We start from the raw sequence: 18013 nt of genomic DNA on the forward strand, positions 1-18013 counted from the left end.
CAGCTTGTTTTTTCCTCTCTGTGGTTGCAAAGCCCAGTGGAGAGAAGGGATCCAGTGTAATCATGACCTGAGAAGGAAGATGATTAACCTTTCACTTAAATGCCACCTTGCTCAGATTTCATCATGAGTTTGTTCTTCTTGGTTCATTATCAAAACAGATTTCTTTCCCTGATCTTAGACACAAAAACACTCTCAAGATAGATAGACTCTTCCTTTCCAGAGTAAAGGAAATGATGACTGATTTTATTGAAACCAACCCAGAGTAGTATTTATTATTGAAAATATACAGTATTTTTGAACATCACATAAAAAGCCTGGTAGATACATCTGCTCTAGTTCAAAATGCTCAACAGATAATCTTTGTGCAGCATGTAGCACTACCCTCATAACGCAAACATCCTCTTCTCATCGGTGCTTTTACAGTGCTTCCCTTTTAAACCCAGAAAACATTTCCTGCTGTCCTTCCCCACCCCAGTCCTCTTAGCTGAAAAAAACTCAGAGACTGTCCAATGGCTACTTACATTGTGCCAAAAGCGTGGGGCTAAGAGGAATAAGGATAACCTAAAGAGCTATCTAGAGATATTGCTGTCCTTCTCAGAGTTTTGTGTGTGATCAGGGCATGGCTCCTCCAAAGCAAAGTGCCCTGTCTTAAACAGTCCAATGATGATCTGGCTAATTCCCCATGTATCAGAGGGAGAAATGGGGAAGGTAGATTAAATCCAGATTTTCCACACCACCTTTCAGATGTTCTTCTTCCTGCTGCCACGTGTTCTCAAATGACAGTTCTGCAGAGAACATTGTACAAAGAAACAAGAAAGAGAGGGGCTGTCTATACACCAAAGTGTTGAAATCATTAGGAATCGATGCACAGGGTGAGACAGGCAGTATGTTAAGAATAGTCTTTGTTCACCACATTACAGAAAAAAGGAAAAAAGTTTAAAAAAAGGAGAAAAAAAATTGATTGTTCCTGCCAGTCTGCTGGTTTAGACATTGTATTGTGAACTTCCACAAGGTGCAGTCAGTTGTTGAATCTCTTTCTTCTTCGAATCTGTTTTGCCACCACCTACTCCAAGAGGCTTTTCCCTGGTTGCCTTCAAGCAGCATCAGGAATAGGGGAGATGAGAGTCCACAAAAAGAGGGCGGGCGCCGCCTTGCAGAAGAGAGCAGTGCAAAGTAAAGGAAGAAAGTCTGAAGAAAGGGGCTTGGGAAGAGTGAAGAAAGAAGAACCCTGAAGGCCAGCACGTGGTGCGTGTGTGTGGGGCGTGTCACACGGCCGCGGTCTGTTTGATGCTATGGAAGCTGATCCGTGTGGGCGAGGTGGGGATGGACATGGCACGTGCCACACGCACCCGCAGGGAGTGGTGGTCCTGCCAGCGGTGCCATCGTTTCCTGGCAGCAGAACGGACCTGGTGGAAAAGCAAAGGAAAGGTCCTGAATGCTCCGAACGCTCTGGTTTCCTCTTTGCAGAGGATGCTAGGCAGCACTGCGAGAAGGGATGTGTCAAGGCACTGAAACATGCAGGGCTTGGCTCAGCTGCCTGAACAGGGGACCTGGTTTGATTGACAGTCTCCTGAGTACTGCACACTGGGGAAGGCAGGGGTTTCACGTACCTCATGGCTCATACTGCGTGTCTTAAATGCCCCAGAGAAATTCAAATGGCAATAAATGCCTCAGCTTCTGCAACTGAATGAAGCCCTCAAGATGGATGCACCTGTTGGAGTTTTTAGAGGTGCCTCTGCTTCCCTTGTGTATGAAAATCACCTAATTAAATATTGGTGTCTACAACACAGACAGACCTGACCCGATCCTTGAAACATTCTTGTATAGGCAATGCAGAGCTAATCTACAGTCAACAGAAGGTCATCCTTCAAACAGATACTTACATAGGACAGATGAATTTTGAACTCTGAGCTGATTTATTTTTTGTCAGGGACCTAAGAGAGACCTCAGGATCTCTACCTCAAACTTATATATGTATAAGAGAAACACAGGTAATAGGAACCCAAGCCTCAAACACAACAGGAGGGAAATACTCATAAGACAGACTGTAATCAATTCCTGCCAAATCACTGCCATAGGAGACTCCAAATTAGAACCCTAAATGAAACTTTTAGACCAATTTTGAGATGTTCTTGTTGATCTCTGCTCACTGTAGAGACAAGAGCTCTTCAGTCCTCTAACTTAAGCAGCTCGATAAGCCTACAAAATCAAGAGAGATGGAAGCTGGGCCCAACTTCTTGGAGGGTCAGTGAGAAATTGTACTCATGTCACAGGGAAAGGATGTTGACATTTTGCTGCTTATTTGAAGGAAGAGCATTTTTACATTCAACACCTACATCAGGCCAGGGCCTCCTTTGCCAAAGGCACATTCGTTTAGAGGTGGGGTTATAAATAATGTAATGTAGACAGTACACCTCAGCTACCAACTCATAGCTCTCTTCTTGACAAGCAAGAATCAAAGGGTATGATTCATCTTCTCCTAAAGCAGAAGTGCAAAGTAGGCCAGACACTGTGGTCAGATGAAAAATACTTATTTCCTTTCAAAAGTTACAAGGTGAGTCTAGACAACAAGCTCTGCTTTAGAGGATTATAAATGTAGCTGAATTTAGGCAGTATCTTACCCTGAATGTTTTTCAATCTTTAATGTACTTATCTTCACTGCATCCCACAAAAGTAAGGAGTGCTCTTATCCCCATTTTATCACCAGCAGGCTAAAGCTTGGGTGTTAACAGCAGTGATGTTGTTGTAGAGCAGACCTCAACAGGGATGAGCTACCATGGCCACAGCAGAAGGCCCAGGATGAGATGCTGACACAGCTTCTCACCTATCAGCACCTGAGGTAGATCAAAGCCATCCTGTGTTGAAACCCACTGAGACTGCAGGGAAAGTGTTGTTGAAGCACATAGTCCAAAAGTGCACTGACAGTGCTCCTTTTAAAACTTGGGGCCTGTCTTCAGGTGCAGGGTGATGTCTACTCAAAACATGGAAAATATACACTCCCTAGTCCCACCTCAGACTGCTGTTTAACAGGTGCTCAAATGGAGTGATGAACTCTACTAGCAGAGGTATTTCCCACCCAAACCACACACTGTCATGTATTAGGTGTCCTAGTTGAACAGGGATGATGCCTCCCATTTCTTGGTGGACCTTCAGGAACTTAGACCCACAATCTGTAGCTCTACTACTTAGAAACTCTGTAGTGATGTGGTCTGGCACCTCACAATCCCTTCTCATCACCAGCTTTATCCATGAAAGAAACCCCATTTCAGCTTTGTGAGTACCAACTTGGAAAACAGCTTTGCAGTTGCCCTCTTTGGTGCCTTGTCAGGGGAATCCTGAAGCTGGAATCTGGCTTTTCTATCAGAGTGCTTCTAGAGGGTGAAGATCAGGTAAAATGGACCTGAGGGTCTCTTTCATTTTATGTTTTTTTCTGGACTGTGTCTGACCTGTGCTTCTTGATCTGACACTTAAGACATGTAAATGCAGATCTAGTATATAGTAAGATGATCCCTTTATAGTAAGATGATATATATATGATAGTATATAGTAAGATGATACCTTTATAGTAAGATCAGAAGAGTGCCACACTGCATTTCTTTCTATTTGGAATCTACTGCTTGCATGGCTAAGAGGAAGAATGAACATCTAACTGGAAGAAGAACTGAAGTTATAAGATATCATTGCCAGGAGGAGCACAAGCATCATGGATGAATTTTTTATGAGAACAAGAAGAATGTGTTTAGCCAACAGTGTGGGGGATTTCTGGAAGAGATTCTCGTTACTGAGTAGTAGGTACAACACAACTCCATGAGTTTCAAGATGGAGTTTGGTCAAAAGGAGTTACATGGGATAGTTACATAAGATAGCCAGTCAGGGTGGACTGACTCAGCCATATACTACTATACAGCTTGGACTGCTGACTTCACTGTCATCAAACTGCTTTCACTGTCTCTCTGAGCTCTCCTGCTCAGAAGCAGTAGAAAGCTGTGTCATGGTGTTGCACTTTCCTGGATGCCCCGGTGTGCAAACCTACTGCAGTTCTACCTGGAGTGGCCAAGGGGTGGTTATTTCTGACTTTGGAATTAAGGGAGGATATGAAATACACCTGAAGGTAAATATGTGTATCAGAGTACATACAAGCTGGGATAGATCTCATCTGAAAGCTTGATACCTAATCCTGGCTAATTATTTTTGCTTTCAATATAGACAACATAGAAAGAGAGACAAACCCCTTGAGAAGGTGGCTGAAATATGAGGAACAAGTCCTTGCTCTGTCTTGTTCCTCTGAGTACAAAACCAGCTTAGCTAAATATTGGGTACCTAAGGCAAGTGGTGTAAGTGCCATGTCAAGTGTCAGAGGGATAATGAGTGTCATGGCAAATGTCCCATGAGAATATGTGACAAGACCTGCAGAGGGATGTTGCCTCTCAAATGTTCCAATGCCAAGATATTGTTAGAAAAAGATTTTCTCCTTTCTGCTGGCATGGAATTTGCCCTTGTACAGGGAACGTGTGGTCTACTTAAGTCCTTCAAAGAGGTGAATTTTCTTCACCTTTGGTGCACAAGCAGAGAGTAAATCTCTGTGTAGAGCACAGTCTGGCTGAGGATGTTAATACCAGACCAGGAAACCTCTGAGTTTGTGTACCCAGGTACTCCTGCAGCAGTATTGCATGGTGTCAGGAAAAGGGGAGGAGGCCTGATGGACTTTTTGTGTTTCTGAGCAATTTGTGTGAAGAGATACTTCCTCAGCCAGTGAAGCCAGATTAGATTTATCCTTTGTGCTTCAAACCAATCAGGTCATAAAGAATGACCTGGAGGTAAAGACGTGAGTCCAAACAAGCTTTAAGGAAGGATAAAAAGTCACAGCAAAAATGCTGCCTTCCTGTACAGCTGGAGCCATTCCTAATGGACTGGGCACATGGAAATAGATTCTGCACTTACAGGGGTGAGTGCAAATCATTTCTTAATGACAGAATAATTCACTGTGATTAGGATGTGACAAGAGCACAAGCAGAAAAGGTTAAGCTCAAATTTATCTCTTAACAACTGAACTCAGTAACAAATGCTAGCTTAACTTTAGGTCAGGAAAGAGAAAAGCAAACTAGCTGTGATTGCTATAATAACATGCTTTCAAAGGCACGAAAAAAGCTATTACACAGGGAAAGAGCAATAGAAAAAGACAAAGCAAAATAGCAACTTCAAAGGTGGTCGTTAATCCCCGTGAGAGCATCCACACCTAGTTAAGCCATTTGAAGAGTCAATATGAGGTCTCAATACCAGGAGTCAGCATTAGTGCATCTATGACCTGAAATCAACAGCACTTGTCTGTAATAGCCCAAAGATGCCTGCAGGCTATCCTCAGTGGTTAGAGCTTAACAAAGACTCTTAGGAATACAAATGATCAGCTTCACCTCTATGTAACTTCAGTGGCTTGAGATGACAAAGTATCCATGCTCCTGAGCAGAGAGTTCAATTCTCTCTCTCGACCCTTGGTCTGCCTTTTTCTTCCAAAGAGTTAATATCTTGGAATGACTCTTTTCAGGTCTGCACTTTGCCTACTGTGACTAATCACAGTTTCTTTCTGAACACATGGTGAAAACAGATTTACCAACAGATTTGTGCCTACAGGGTGTGGACACTGCTCTCACCAGGAGTGCTTTAGAAGAGTCAAGAGAAATTAATACAGGTGATGGGATGAAGAGAAGTCACTGGGTGATAGGATGAACAGAAGTCACTGGGTGATAGTTTTGATTGGATCACCAAAGTGAGGACTTCTCAAACTTTCAGACCATATCTGAAAATCACTAAAACCACATCCTATTATAAAAATTCTTTAAAAACTCTCTTCAGAATAACAACAACAACAACAATAAAAAAAAAAGAATGAAAAAATGTGGAGAGAAGGATGAAAACATGCAGAGAAGGGTTGCTTTTAAAAAACTAGACACCAGTTTTGTACTGCTATTACTTATGCTAGATCCTGGTGCTGGCCAGTTTCTTGCAACCATCAATTAGAAATGAAGAAAGAGGCTTTAGCAACATTAAACACCAGATTTTGGAAGAAATGTCATGTTTTATTAGCAGAGAGGAAGAAAGCTTGATCCATTTACACAGTGCTTAGAACAAAGGGCCACACTCACTTGGGACTTCTTGATGTGATGGTAAAATATAACAGCAGTGACGTGGGTTAAAAGGAAGGTTTGGATAAGGAGAGTAGGATTCAATGAGCTGCCATGGTGATGGAAGCTGGAAGTAAGACTACTGGGATGCCATCATACTCTGTCCCCAGAGAACATCTCTCACACCAAAATGGTAACAAGTGAGGGGCAGAGAGACAACAGGTGCTCTCTGACTACAGAATAATCATGTTGTTCAGTAGTCTGTGACTACTAATTACACTAATTAAATTCTTCCTTTGCTCAATTCTTCTGTTTTATTCCCAGAAAACACGACCCAAAGGTAAATGAAATAAATTAAGGTTTATATAGATCTCAATGGGCTTTGATCTCAATTGTTGCTCCGTGAAAGCAGGTCTCAGTAAGGAATTAACGAAGTTCCACCTACACTTAGGCACCTTTGTGACATGTTTAAAATCCTTTTGCTGCAGCTGCAGGTAATTAGATAATAACTTTGGACTTTATAAACATCTTTGGTCATAAATGGTGGTGCAAATTGTGGAAAAGTTGATGGAGATTGAATAAATCTTATTGTAAACTACAGGTGAACAGGAGGGACTTCCAAGCAATGTCCAGATGAGCAAAAGAGACCTGGCAATACAGAATTTCGATTTTAAGACATTGGTCTCACTGTGTCTGACTCTGCAGTGTAATCCCATTTCCATGAATTTTCTGAAGCCCTTGTCTATGACTGAATCCAGTAGAGACATAGAAGGCCTTGGTAACAGTTCATCAAGACAAGAATGAAATAGGTCAATTGAAATCTACTCTCATTTGGGTGAATCATTGCCTACAAATGAAGATGAGGGTGGTCATAACCACACGTGTATCTGTGAGATGTCTAATGTTAGGGGGATAAATCCCATCCATTAGGTAACAGAACTTTAACATAAGATGATGCCTTACATGATACCTTGAACATTTTTCACAGGGTTAGAGTGTCCCTCAGGGAAGAAGGACAGCAAATGCTGTGAAGAAGCCTATGGGTCAAGCCTCTCTAGATCCTTGGAAGGATTAAGTGCAGTCCTGAATGGCAGCAAAGAAGCAGAACAGACTAATCACAGAGAGCACTGGACTGACAGGTCTGGGGGTCTGCAGATGAGGAAAGCCAACACTCAGAGAGACAGAGGTACTGTTAATAAAGCATTGGACTGACAGGTCTGGGGGTCTGCAGATGAGGAATGCTAACACTCAGAGAGACAGGGGTACTGTAAATAAAGCACTGGAGTGACAGGTCTGGGGGTCTGCAGATGAGGAATGCTAACACTCAGAGAGACAGGGGTAATGTAAATAAAGCATTGGACTGACAGCTCTGTGGGTCTGCAGATGAGGAATGCTAACACTCAGAGAGACAGAGGTACTGTAAACAAAGCACATCACCCAGCAACTATAGGTGTGTGTCCAACAGCCACCTCTCATCCTACTGGCATGGCTTTACAAGGCTCCCTGCAGAGCCAGCCTCTCAGGCCAAAGATGGTCATGTGACCATTAGACAAACAATCATCTATAAAGATGTCATTATCTGTGTTTAATCCTCATAAGTTATGGAAGTGATGTAGTCGAAACAATCTGACAGGCTCAAAGGAAACAAAAATGAACCTCAGGTGGAGCTTTTCTTTTTCCTCCCAAATAGCTTACGTCACACCATTATTTTATGTAACGTTGTTCAGTTTATTTTTCTCCCTAAAAAAAAATTAGCCTGGTTAATGGGTCTGAAATTCATTTTTTTGCTGGTCTTTGGCAACAATTCCTGGCAACCTGGTGGCAGCAGAATAGTTTTGCAGCACATCCTAGACTGGGACATTGAAGTTTTATTCCTAAGACCAGAACAGTGCAATTTTGTTATCATATATAACTGTTCATGAAGTTCTGCCTAGGTATAAAGATCTGCTCCACATTTTGTGATGGAAGCAAATGTGGCTCTTTTCTCTGGCCACAAGGGACCAGAACTAGCCACTAGAGAGGGAGGCTATGAATGCAGTCAGTTCACCTTGAGCCTATGTGATTTTGTTGTGGAGTGCTCTGGAGTCACACACACAACAGAAGTGGTGCAGTGAAAAGGAAGATGGGGTAAGGAAGGACCCTCAGACCTGTTGCTACCTTTCACCATGCCTGGACTTCACATTTTTCTCTCTCTGGCAAGACCTCAGTCTGAAGAGACCTACCAGAGTCACAACAATGGAGGCAATATTCTACCAGAACACACCTGGGTGTGGAAGAGAAGATCACAGCCCTGTAATGAACTGCTGCCTGCTGGTCCCAACGGGAAGGTCTGATCCCTTCAGTTGACTCTATACTGACTAGTCATGCTCAGAGGCACTTAGGAGTAGTACTCATGCATGCACTGTTGGGCACCTTTGCTCAGAAAGCAATTATGGGAGATGAAGTTAAACTTTAGGTGTCTGGTCCACCCCCATATTTATGTTTATTCAGTGATTTGAAGGAATGCTTAATGCATGTCCCTTTGAGGTCAGAATGATGCATGTGAAGTCTGCTTAGATTGATGGGCAGGTGGATGACTAACCATTAAGGTGGTGATTCATAGATGGCAATTTTAATGAATAGCCTCCGAAGATGATCAGACCAAAGTAAGCCACTTTGAGCTTAACAGATTTTGAGAGACAGATGGTGCCTGGGTAAAGAGTCAACACACAAAAAATTAAATATTCTTGCCTTGCACCTTGTTGGGAGAATAATTTATAGTGCCATCTAACAAGTAACCTGCTCTATTCCTCTCTGGTTATGCTTTCTCTCTGACAGTTAATTGCTTTCCATTTTGTATGTTAATTCCTAGCTGATCATTGCTCTTGACCAGATGATACTAGAATCTGAGGCCTGCTTGAGCTAAGAATCCATGCTTTCACTCAGCCTTTTTTCAATTTTGAGTCCATGCCTTCACTGAGCCTTTTTTTCAGTTTCAAATCCATGCCTTCACTGAGCCTTTTTTCAGTTTCAGGTCTGGCTGTGACCTGCATAGGGTAGTGACATTTTTGTCCAACGTTCCATTCTCAAGATCATTGTCAGAAAAACCAGAAGTACCATGTGAGATGAATCCCACACCAAGCACCCTTTTGAAAGACAGGCTTTAATGAAACACATGCTCTCAAGCTCACTTACTAGACTGAATTCATCAGCTTGCACTAGAGAGGCTGCAGAGATGATTTAGTGGTTTCTGTGGATCTATACTCTCATCCAGACTTACATCAGGAGCAGATGCCATGAAAGCACATCCCTGACTACACATTATTATCTTGTTATAAGCAAACTGACCTAGGTAGAAAAAGTTTCATCAGCTAAAGAAACCTGGAGACTTTTCAGTGCCCAACACTGAAAAAAACATGGTTTTGGTGTTTTGTGGTTGTTGTTGTTGTTTTGTTTTTTTTTTTTTAATGCATCCCCTTCAGCACACTTTCAAGCCATTGAATCTATCCTTGTTCCAGAACACTCCATAATAAATTTCTTTTTTCTTTTTTTTTTTTTAATCCAATGTTATGTGAAATCAAATTCAGTCTTGTGATCTGTGACAGTTGATAGAAAAAGTTTGAGGAGCATCTTGATTACTGCAGTCATAAAAAAAAAAGAAGTTCCCAGCCCCCATTCATTCTTTTCTGAATTCTGAACTGCATCCAGTTCTGGAGCCCCTATTACAAGAGGGATATGGACATGCTGAAGGGGCTACAAGAAAGCTGTGGAGGGACTTTTTAGGCTATCAGGTAGTGTTAGGACTAGGGCGAATGGAATAAAGCTGGAAGTGGGGAGATTCAGACTGGAGGTGAGGAAGAAGTTCTTCCCCATGAGAGCCTGGAATGGGTTGTCCAGGGAGGTGGTTGGGGCCCCATCCCTGGAGGTGTTTAAGGCCAGGCTGGATGAGGCTGTGGCCAGCCTGATCTAGTGTGAGGAGCCCCTGCCCATGGCAGGGGGTTGGAACCAGATGATCCTTGTGGTCCTTCCAACCCTGACTGATTCTATGATTCTATTCTATGATTCTATGATTTTAAAGTGGCATTTACCATAAATGCAAAGGTATTTTGCATTATATCTTGAATTCTCAGAAACCTCTCATCCTTAATTTTCTTGCAAGTCCAGAGATGGTCCTCACCACTTAAATTAAATTTAATTTCCATATTTTTGTCTTCTACTGCTGGCAGATTTTCTGTGTCCAAAAAAAAAAGCAACTTTTTTTCCATAAAGTTTCTGGATAAATTAATGAGAGTCAAGTGCTGATGGCATCTCATGCCCTTCTATTAAGAGGAGTGTGTCCAGCAGATGGAGGGAGGTTCTCCTCCTCCTCTACTTTGCCCTTGTGAGGCCACACCTGGAATATTGCATCCAGTTTTGGGTTCCCCAGTTCAAGAGGGACAGGGAACTACTCGAGAGAGTCCAACAGAGAGCTATCAGGATGCTGAAGGGACTGGAGCACTGCCTGATGAGGAGAGGCTGAGCCCTGGGGCTTTTGAGTCTGGAGAAGAGAAGACTGAGAGGGGATTTAATAAACATTTATAAATATCTGAGGGCTGGGTGTCAAGAGGGAAGGGACAGGCTCTGCTCAGTTACACCCTGGGATAGGACAAGGGGCAATGGATATAAACTACAGCACAGGAGGATCCTCACCTTGAAGAGGAAGTTTTTCACTGTGAGGGTGACAGAGCACTGGAACAGGCTCCCCTGAGGGGTTGTGGAGTCTCCTTCTCTGGAGACTTTCAAGACCCATCTGGATGTGTTCCTGTGTCACCTGTGCTAGATTCTATGATCCTGCTCTGGCAGGGGGTTTGGACTCGATGATCTCTTTGGGTCCTTTCCAACCCCTAACATCTGTGATCCTGTGATCCACAGTGCACATACTTTGTTCAAAACACCTTTAGAACTTTCCAGAAGCAATAAAACATAAAAATTTGCCAACTTTGTAGTTAAACTGTCTCTTCTTCCTATGTTCACAGGAAGATCTTGTGTATAATGTGTTGGCTTGGAAAGCCATTCCTATTCAAAATCTGAAAGATCCTAGCTCCAGCAGAGGGGTCCAAATGACACACAATCTCTCAAGACATGGCCCACTGTCTTAATTGTCACTGCAGCCAAAAAAAACCTGGTCCAAGATCTGTGTTGAAATGTTGTGTGTTGTGGAAATGAAGGAAAAAGATGTTTGTATTCCCAGGTCAAATGCCTGCTACAAAGCATAAGGGAATCAACTCGTCCCATTTGAAATTCTTTGTGTGGACTGCAATTCAACAGCTTCACTTTTTCCCTTCAGTGATCTCACTGCTGAAATGTCAGACCAAATCACTGCAAAACCGAGACCAAGCCCTTTTATGGTGATGTCCTGCATTACCAAAGTGCTGTCCTCAGATAAAGTGCTGGAGGTGCTGCCTTCTCCACTAGCACATCAGATCTGTTTGAGCAGCACAGTGTGTAACTCCTCTGACTTGCAGTAAAAGAACTCAGGGTCATAAAACACTCTAAGTCATAAGGATGTGTTTGTTTAAATTAAGGGAAGCTACAAGATGTTACAGAGAAAAAAATCTTTTTTTTTTTGTTTTGTTTTGTTTGCCAAACTTCACAGCTAAAAGAGTGGCAAAAAGACAGAAATTTTGATAACTTTCATCTTGACCAATATTGTTCAAGCTCTACTCCAATGAGTTACTGGAGGCTTTAAAGTATCTAGTTACAAGCTGTGTCAAGTATGGAATGGTAGAGAAGCAGCTGAGATTACAGCATCATTAAAGCTTTAAATTAATGGCTTCTGTGGCCTTTTTGCTTGTCCCACACAGGCCTGGCACTGTGTGGGATTAATAACTTGTTAAAGACTATTACATGCATTTAAAGAATGCAGCTCTCTCATAAGTGGCAAACCTTAAGTATTTAAAAGGTTCTGAGCTAGCCAGTCCTCAGTTTATCCATCACAGAGACAGGAATATTGGTCTCACTGCAGAGACAAGAATTCAGCAAGCCTTCAGTGATGTTTATGAAGACTTCAGGCTACTGAAAGGCTACCACTCAGAGGCTCCTTTCCTCTTTTAGAACAAAACCTGCTGTGGATCTCACTAAAAGAGCTGGTGCCTCACAAGAATTGAGTGGCATTACCTTCATCACCACTTCTAGCAGGGACACCTCTCTGAGAGAATGCAAAAGAGATTTTGGTACTTCTCTACTTCTGATGTGATGCTGTTCACACAGACTAAGAAAGAAAGGCTTCTTTATAGCAGATAATTGTAAGAGCAGAGCATTGGGTGCAGAGGAACCTAATGAAGCTCAACAAGGGCAAGTGTAGGATCCTGCACCAGGGAATAACCCTGTACACCAGTAGAGGTTAGAGCTGACCTGCTGGTCAGTGAGGAAGAGAGGAAATGAAGAAAAGCCAATACTTCATTGGCTGCAGTACAGAAAACATTGCAGAGCAGCTGGGTGAGCAGGCATGTCCTTGGGGTTGGACTAGATGATCTCTCAAGGTCCCTTCCAGGGCCTATCATTCTGTGATTCCTTTCCATAGCCCACAAGGAAGTTAAGAAGGAGCACAAGCAAAATGTATCCAAATACAGCAGGAATAACTAAGACATGGAATTAATTTCTGCAGAGACACAAATTCTACCTGGACAAAGATGACACATCTAAATGCAGGTAAAGGAGACACTGGCAATGGAAGTTGGGGAAAGGATATAAATCTCTTAACACTTTGGGGTGTAAGTCACACCCTGAGAGATATTAGTGAAACATTTCTTGCTTGAGTAGAAGTATCTAAAATTAATTCTGAGGAAGACCCTGTCCCCAGGGTCTTTCGTGAAAGCAACAGGCAATGATCACTCAGAGATACCCAGAGAGGAAAACTAATTCACTCGACTCAGCATGGCAATCCCAGGCAATCCCATTATAAAAACAGGTCACCTGCAGCATATCCTTAACAAGAGCAGAGCTCAGAAGTAACACTTATGTATGCCCAGAAATCTTACTTGCAATTAATGAGAAACTTCAAAGAAGTCTTAAAATGAAGAATAAAAATGTCATAATCTGAGAAGATTTCTTTTCCTCTGCCCTCCCAGGTAATAATCTGAATTTGCTAAGGCTTTGTGCACAAAGACTATCTACAAAGAGGGCTGGGAAATTCAGATGCACATTAACAGGGATTTCTGCAAGCACAGCTGACAAAATGGGACTATGACCCCATGTAAAAGCATCTCATGTTTCTACAATCATTCAAGCAACTTCCACCTCTTGAGAATTAATTATACTGACAGCAGGAGACATTGCTTACCTCACCATTCAAGAAGCAGTAAAATACTGACACGAAGAAACCCTGGAAAGAATAGAAAGCAGACAGTTATTACATGAGTATTTCAACACACAAAATCAGGGACTCAGCTTTATCCTGGGATCATGCTGAGCAGAAGCACAATCTTGCTGAGATCACCCACTTCTAGACAGATGACATCTTTACAACTTCTTGAGAAAACACTAAGTGTCTTGCAGCTCACAGGTGAGACATGAGGGCTAGCATCTTGGCAGGACTTCCCCTGAGAGAGGGCACTGCCACTTTAGGTGTGCTAAAGCATATCCAGAGCTTCCAGTTTGCTCCCTAAAAGGGCACAGACCCTTCACATGTACTGCATCACACCTGCAGCTCTATGTGGTTGTCTCAGACACTTACAAGGGGCTGTCAAGCGGCCTTAGATGGTTTTGTGCAGGCAAGGGTATCATCAGGTTGCTTACATTCATCTGAGCTGAACTGCTCTGTGGAATCTACTGACAGCAGTGACTAGACCCCTGCCACAGCTGCAGTGCAATGACTCTAATGGAAGCTCAGGTGAAAACATGAAGACACTTTCATTTCTCAACCTCTGAGTGGAATCCTACCCATTTTGCTTTCATCACTGGACTGTAATTGTTGTCACCATAAAGGAGAAGTTCCCTGTGCTTGCTTTCTTACATATGTCTTCACAACACTAACATGAAAATAAGCAGTGCAGCATTTGTTGAGACACTGAGCATCAGAAGATAGAAAATACAACTAATTTTAGGGAGTGAAAAGCATGGATTAGTTCACTGGTAAAGACTAAAGGTTCTTTGTTCATAGATTAAAAGGGACATTTTTCACTTTGGATGTTGAGTTGTGATTTCTGTTGGGATGCTGTGTGTTTTAAAACTCGACAGTAAAAACAGTAATTCAAAGCTCAAAACTTTTGTCATCCATAACCCTGAATCTGGCTTGACAGGATGTGTGCTGTGTATTTGTATGGATATTGTGGGTATCAGAATGCTTGCCCCTGCATATATCAGAGGCAAAACCTTAATGTGAGATGTAGTTCCCCCTAGCTCAAGAAGGTCTTTAAGCAGAGGTGAAGCAGTAGGACACATCTATGCAGTAATGGCTGTCTAAATACCATTCAAGGTCTTCAATAACTTCTGGGTTTGTGCCAAATACAAGAAGCTGAGGTGATTACTCATGTTCCACTGCCTTCTACATCCTGACAGAACTCCTCTTAAAGTCAGGGAATGAAGAAGATAGGGTGTGAATTCTCAGTTGCAAGAGAGATGGAGGGGGAGGCTAGGCAATATAGCTAATGTCTTAATTAAGTAAGCCCAAGAGGTAGGAATTGTTTCCCTTTTGTTGTAGCAACAAGTCTAAGTCTCAGCTCACTGTGTGTTCCGTGCAGAGAGGAGTACCTTGGGAGGGTGATTCATCATTCTCTCTCAGGCAGACTAAACCAGAATGAAAAATAGTCTCTTTCTCCACTGACTTTAAATGGGAGCCCAGGTGAGAAGCTGTAGCTAGACTGTGCTGAATTTAAGGGAGATTAATCACTCCAGTACACACCTGAGAGGAGATTTCCACTCCATAGGAAATGCTCAAGTATCTGTTTTGTAAGCCTGAGAGCCATTTGCAGCTTACATTCCTATCATCAGCTTCAGTGCCTTAAGTTTGTGGCTGCAAAGCACCGAGGATCCTTTCAGAAGCAGCTGAGACCAGCTGTAATCTTGCTTTCTTACCTGAAAAGACTGCAGGAAGGAATTGAAATAGATGAAGACAATCTGGGAAATGTCATCTTCACCAGGGTTGACAAAGAAAAGCATATAGGTGATGCCTAGCAGAGGCAGAAGAACTAAGGTTGCCTTGACTGCCTTCCTGTGGGTAAGAGACAGAGAATGCAAGTGAGCACAGGAAACAAGCTCATTGCCCTTTGTCCTCTCACTGGCCACCACTGAGAAGAGCCCATCCCATGCATCGAGGAGTCTTCTCTTTCCCAGGCTAAATAGCCCCAGGTCTCTCCTCACAAGAGAGTCCTCTTAGCATTCTGCATGCACTCCACTGGGCTCTCTCCAGTACTTCCCCATCCTTCTTCAACCGGGGAGCCCAGAAGTGGACACAATAGATGCAGCCTCACCAGGGCTCCCTGACCTGCTGGCCACACTCTTCTAAATGCACTCCATCTTTTGCTTCTGCCCAGAGTACAAAGGCTTGCTCACTGTGCAGCACCTACACACCCAACACAACTGCCTAGGGCTGCCTTATAACTAATAAATAGGCAGAGGGTGCACAATGAAGGACAAGTGATTATTAACACAATTATTAGGGGCTAGCCTTTATTATTGGTGCTGTAATAGCATTCTGGGATGTCAGCTGCAGAACAGCACTCATTGTGCTAGATTCTCTGCAAACACAGAAGGCTGCAATTTGGCTAAGTCTGTCTAAATTTCTGTATAAAGCTATAACAGGTAGATAAAGGCAGGCAGGCAGGTAGGCAGGCAGGGGAGCACAAAAACCTTGCCAGTGTCAGGACAGAGTGACAGCCTTAAAGTAGCTGCCACATTGCCTAGTACTTGCTTCATGAATGTTTGGATTACTCATCTTTAACCAAGCAAGGCTTGCCCCAACCTTTCCTGGAATTGTTCAGGGTTTCTGTGTCAGCTGTGAGAAAGAAGATTCCCTCACAGAGCTCATAGTGAGGATAAGATCACCATCATCTGTTCAACAATGAAAGCAGTTACTTCAGATTGCCTCAGAATCTAGTATCTCTAACAGTCCCTGCAAACTGTGGCAGGGAGAAATTTGAATCAGGGCTTTTTTAATCCTAGTTTTAGCTTTATGGCATGAGATTAGGGCACGAAAAAGGGGTGGATTTCCCCTTCATTTCAGAGGAAACCTGCAGAGTAGAGTCTGAACAAGAAAGTCACATCATTGCATGTCCCATTGTGTTGGGGCATGAGCAAGCCTGAAGGAGGTAAAGAGGCTGGTGGCTGGTGTCTGTATGTCTGTGAGCCCAGGCTGTTTGCATTGTTTGGGCATTGGTCTAGCAGTAGCTGCAGGATTGTGAGCTCTAGGCAAGCAGTTGATTGAGATGATCTCAAAGGTCTCTTCCAGCCCTGATAATTCTGTAATTCTATGACACTGAAATAGAGTGGACAGAAAAAAATGCAAGCACACTTTTAAGCTAGTCTGTAAAAATAAACACTGTGTACCTAACTCTGCGAGCTCAAGGGGCAAAAAAGACACTCTCTGAGGTCAACAGTGACATCTGGAAAGACAGTGATGGGGCAGGGATGGGGCAAGCAAGGCAGTTCTTTGCTAAGAAGAGACAGCAAGAAGTACCAGCTGACTTACCTGTACTGTATTGTTTCTGAAGTAGTTGAAGCTCTCAGCTTTGTCATTAAAATCCTAACTATGTTAAACAGAAATACAAAATTTATCTGGAAAAGAAAGGAGAGGGGAAAAAATAAGACCAATGAGTCCATTAATGGCTTTAGAAGGCACATGCTGAAGTTCCTATCTGATGGAAAACCACCTCTCTGTTTTACCACTGATTGCAACAGACTCAGAAGTTTATTAGAAGTATCAGATTATACAGCAAATATCCAACAGCTACTAATGCTTTCCAAACAGCAAGGAAAACGGAGCACAAAATTTGTGGTCCCAGATGTCACAAGGAACAAAGGGTTTGAAGTCTTTAGCTGGTTACATCTGTCCCTGGCTGAGCCCATTGAAGACTCCCTGCACAGAGTATTTGGCAGCCCTGTGCTGTGTGGCTATGGCAGGTGTTTGGAACCACTTGCCCATTCTGCAGCAGGCTCTAATGGTTGGGTAGAGCTCCTGAGACCCAGAGTGCAAAGCTGCATTGCAGAGATCTGAATGAGTGAGTCATGCTGGCCTCCCTTTGTATTTGGTGGAGGCTTATACATTGCACTCCAAGAGTGGATGAATCATACCTCAAAAATGCAATTTCTTTTTTTCATTGCCTTTAAAGGTGAGATGATGGATTTACTGCTTCCCTTTTTACTCTGCTGAGCTAGGTAATTACTATTTCTGTTACCATCTCATCAGTGAGAACTGAGATTTGCTTTAATTACTGTTGTTGTAGCATCTGCTACTGAGTTTCCTCTCAGTGTAAACAGGAAAGAAAAAAAAAAACCACAAACACCACCACCTGAAATGAAGACTCGGATTTGTAAACTATGATCAGCAGAAGGACTTGGCACATACAAGCAAGTTTTGGGTGGCTTTCAATACATCAGAGATGGAAGCTTACAACATACTGATCTGCCTCAAAATTGTTGATGATATACATGGTCAGAACTACACAACTGTTATCTCAGGACTGCTTGAGGTCACAACCTAAGCTTGGAGGAGATATTTATCTCACTTGCATTTCCAGAGTCCCAGGGTTCCTGGCATTTTGCAGTCTGTGAATGAAACAATTCTGTGATTGACTTCTGACTATTTATGAATGCTGCAGCAGAGCTGGCAACTGAAAGGTGCTCTCAAAATGTGCCCCTGTTGTTATTTTTTATTGTGCAGTGTGGCATATTTCAATGATTACAGTATCTTGGCATCCACCCTGCCTTTCCCTGTGGTT

At 42.8% G+C, this 18013-nt stretch overlaps 1 protein-coding gene across 2 annotated transcripts in view; it reads right to left on the reverse strand.

Annotated features, from left to right (window-relative positions):
• Positions 1-1265: 1265 nt before the first annotated feature.
• The window catches only part of CRHR2 (corticotropin releasing hormone receptor 2), a 146978-nt gene continuing 130230 nt past the window's right edge, over positions 1266-18013 (reverse strand). For both annotated transcript variants that reach the window (XM_054390035.1, XM_054390036.1), the window contains 4 exons: positions 16765-16850; positions 15153-15288; positions 13420-13461; positions 1266-1406 (listed from right to left, as the gene is read on the reverse strand). In XM_054390035.1, coding sequence (XP_054246010.1) covers positions 1266-1406; positions 13420-13461; positions 15153-15288; positions 16765-16850 — 405 coding nt within the window. The remainder of the gene's footprint in view (positions 1407-13419; positions 13462-15152; positions 15289-16764; positions 16851-18013) is intronic.

Source organism: Indicator indicator, chromosome 20 (assembly GCF_027791375.1).
Source record: "Indicator indicator isolate 239-I01 chromosome 20, UM_Iind_1.1, whole genome shotgun sequence".
NCBI lineage: Eukaryota > Metazoa > Chordata > Aves > Piciformes > Indicatoridae > Indicator > Indicator indicator.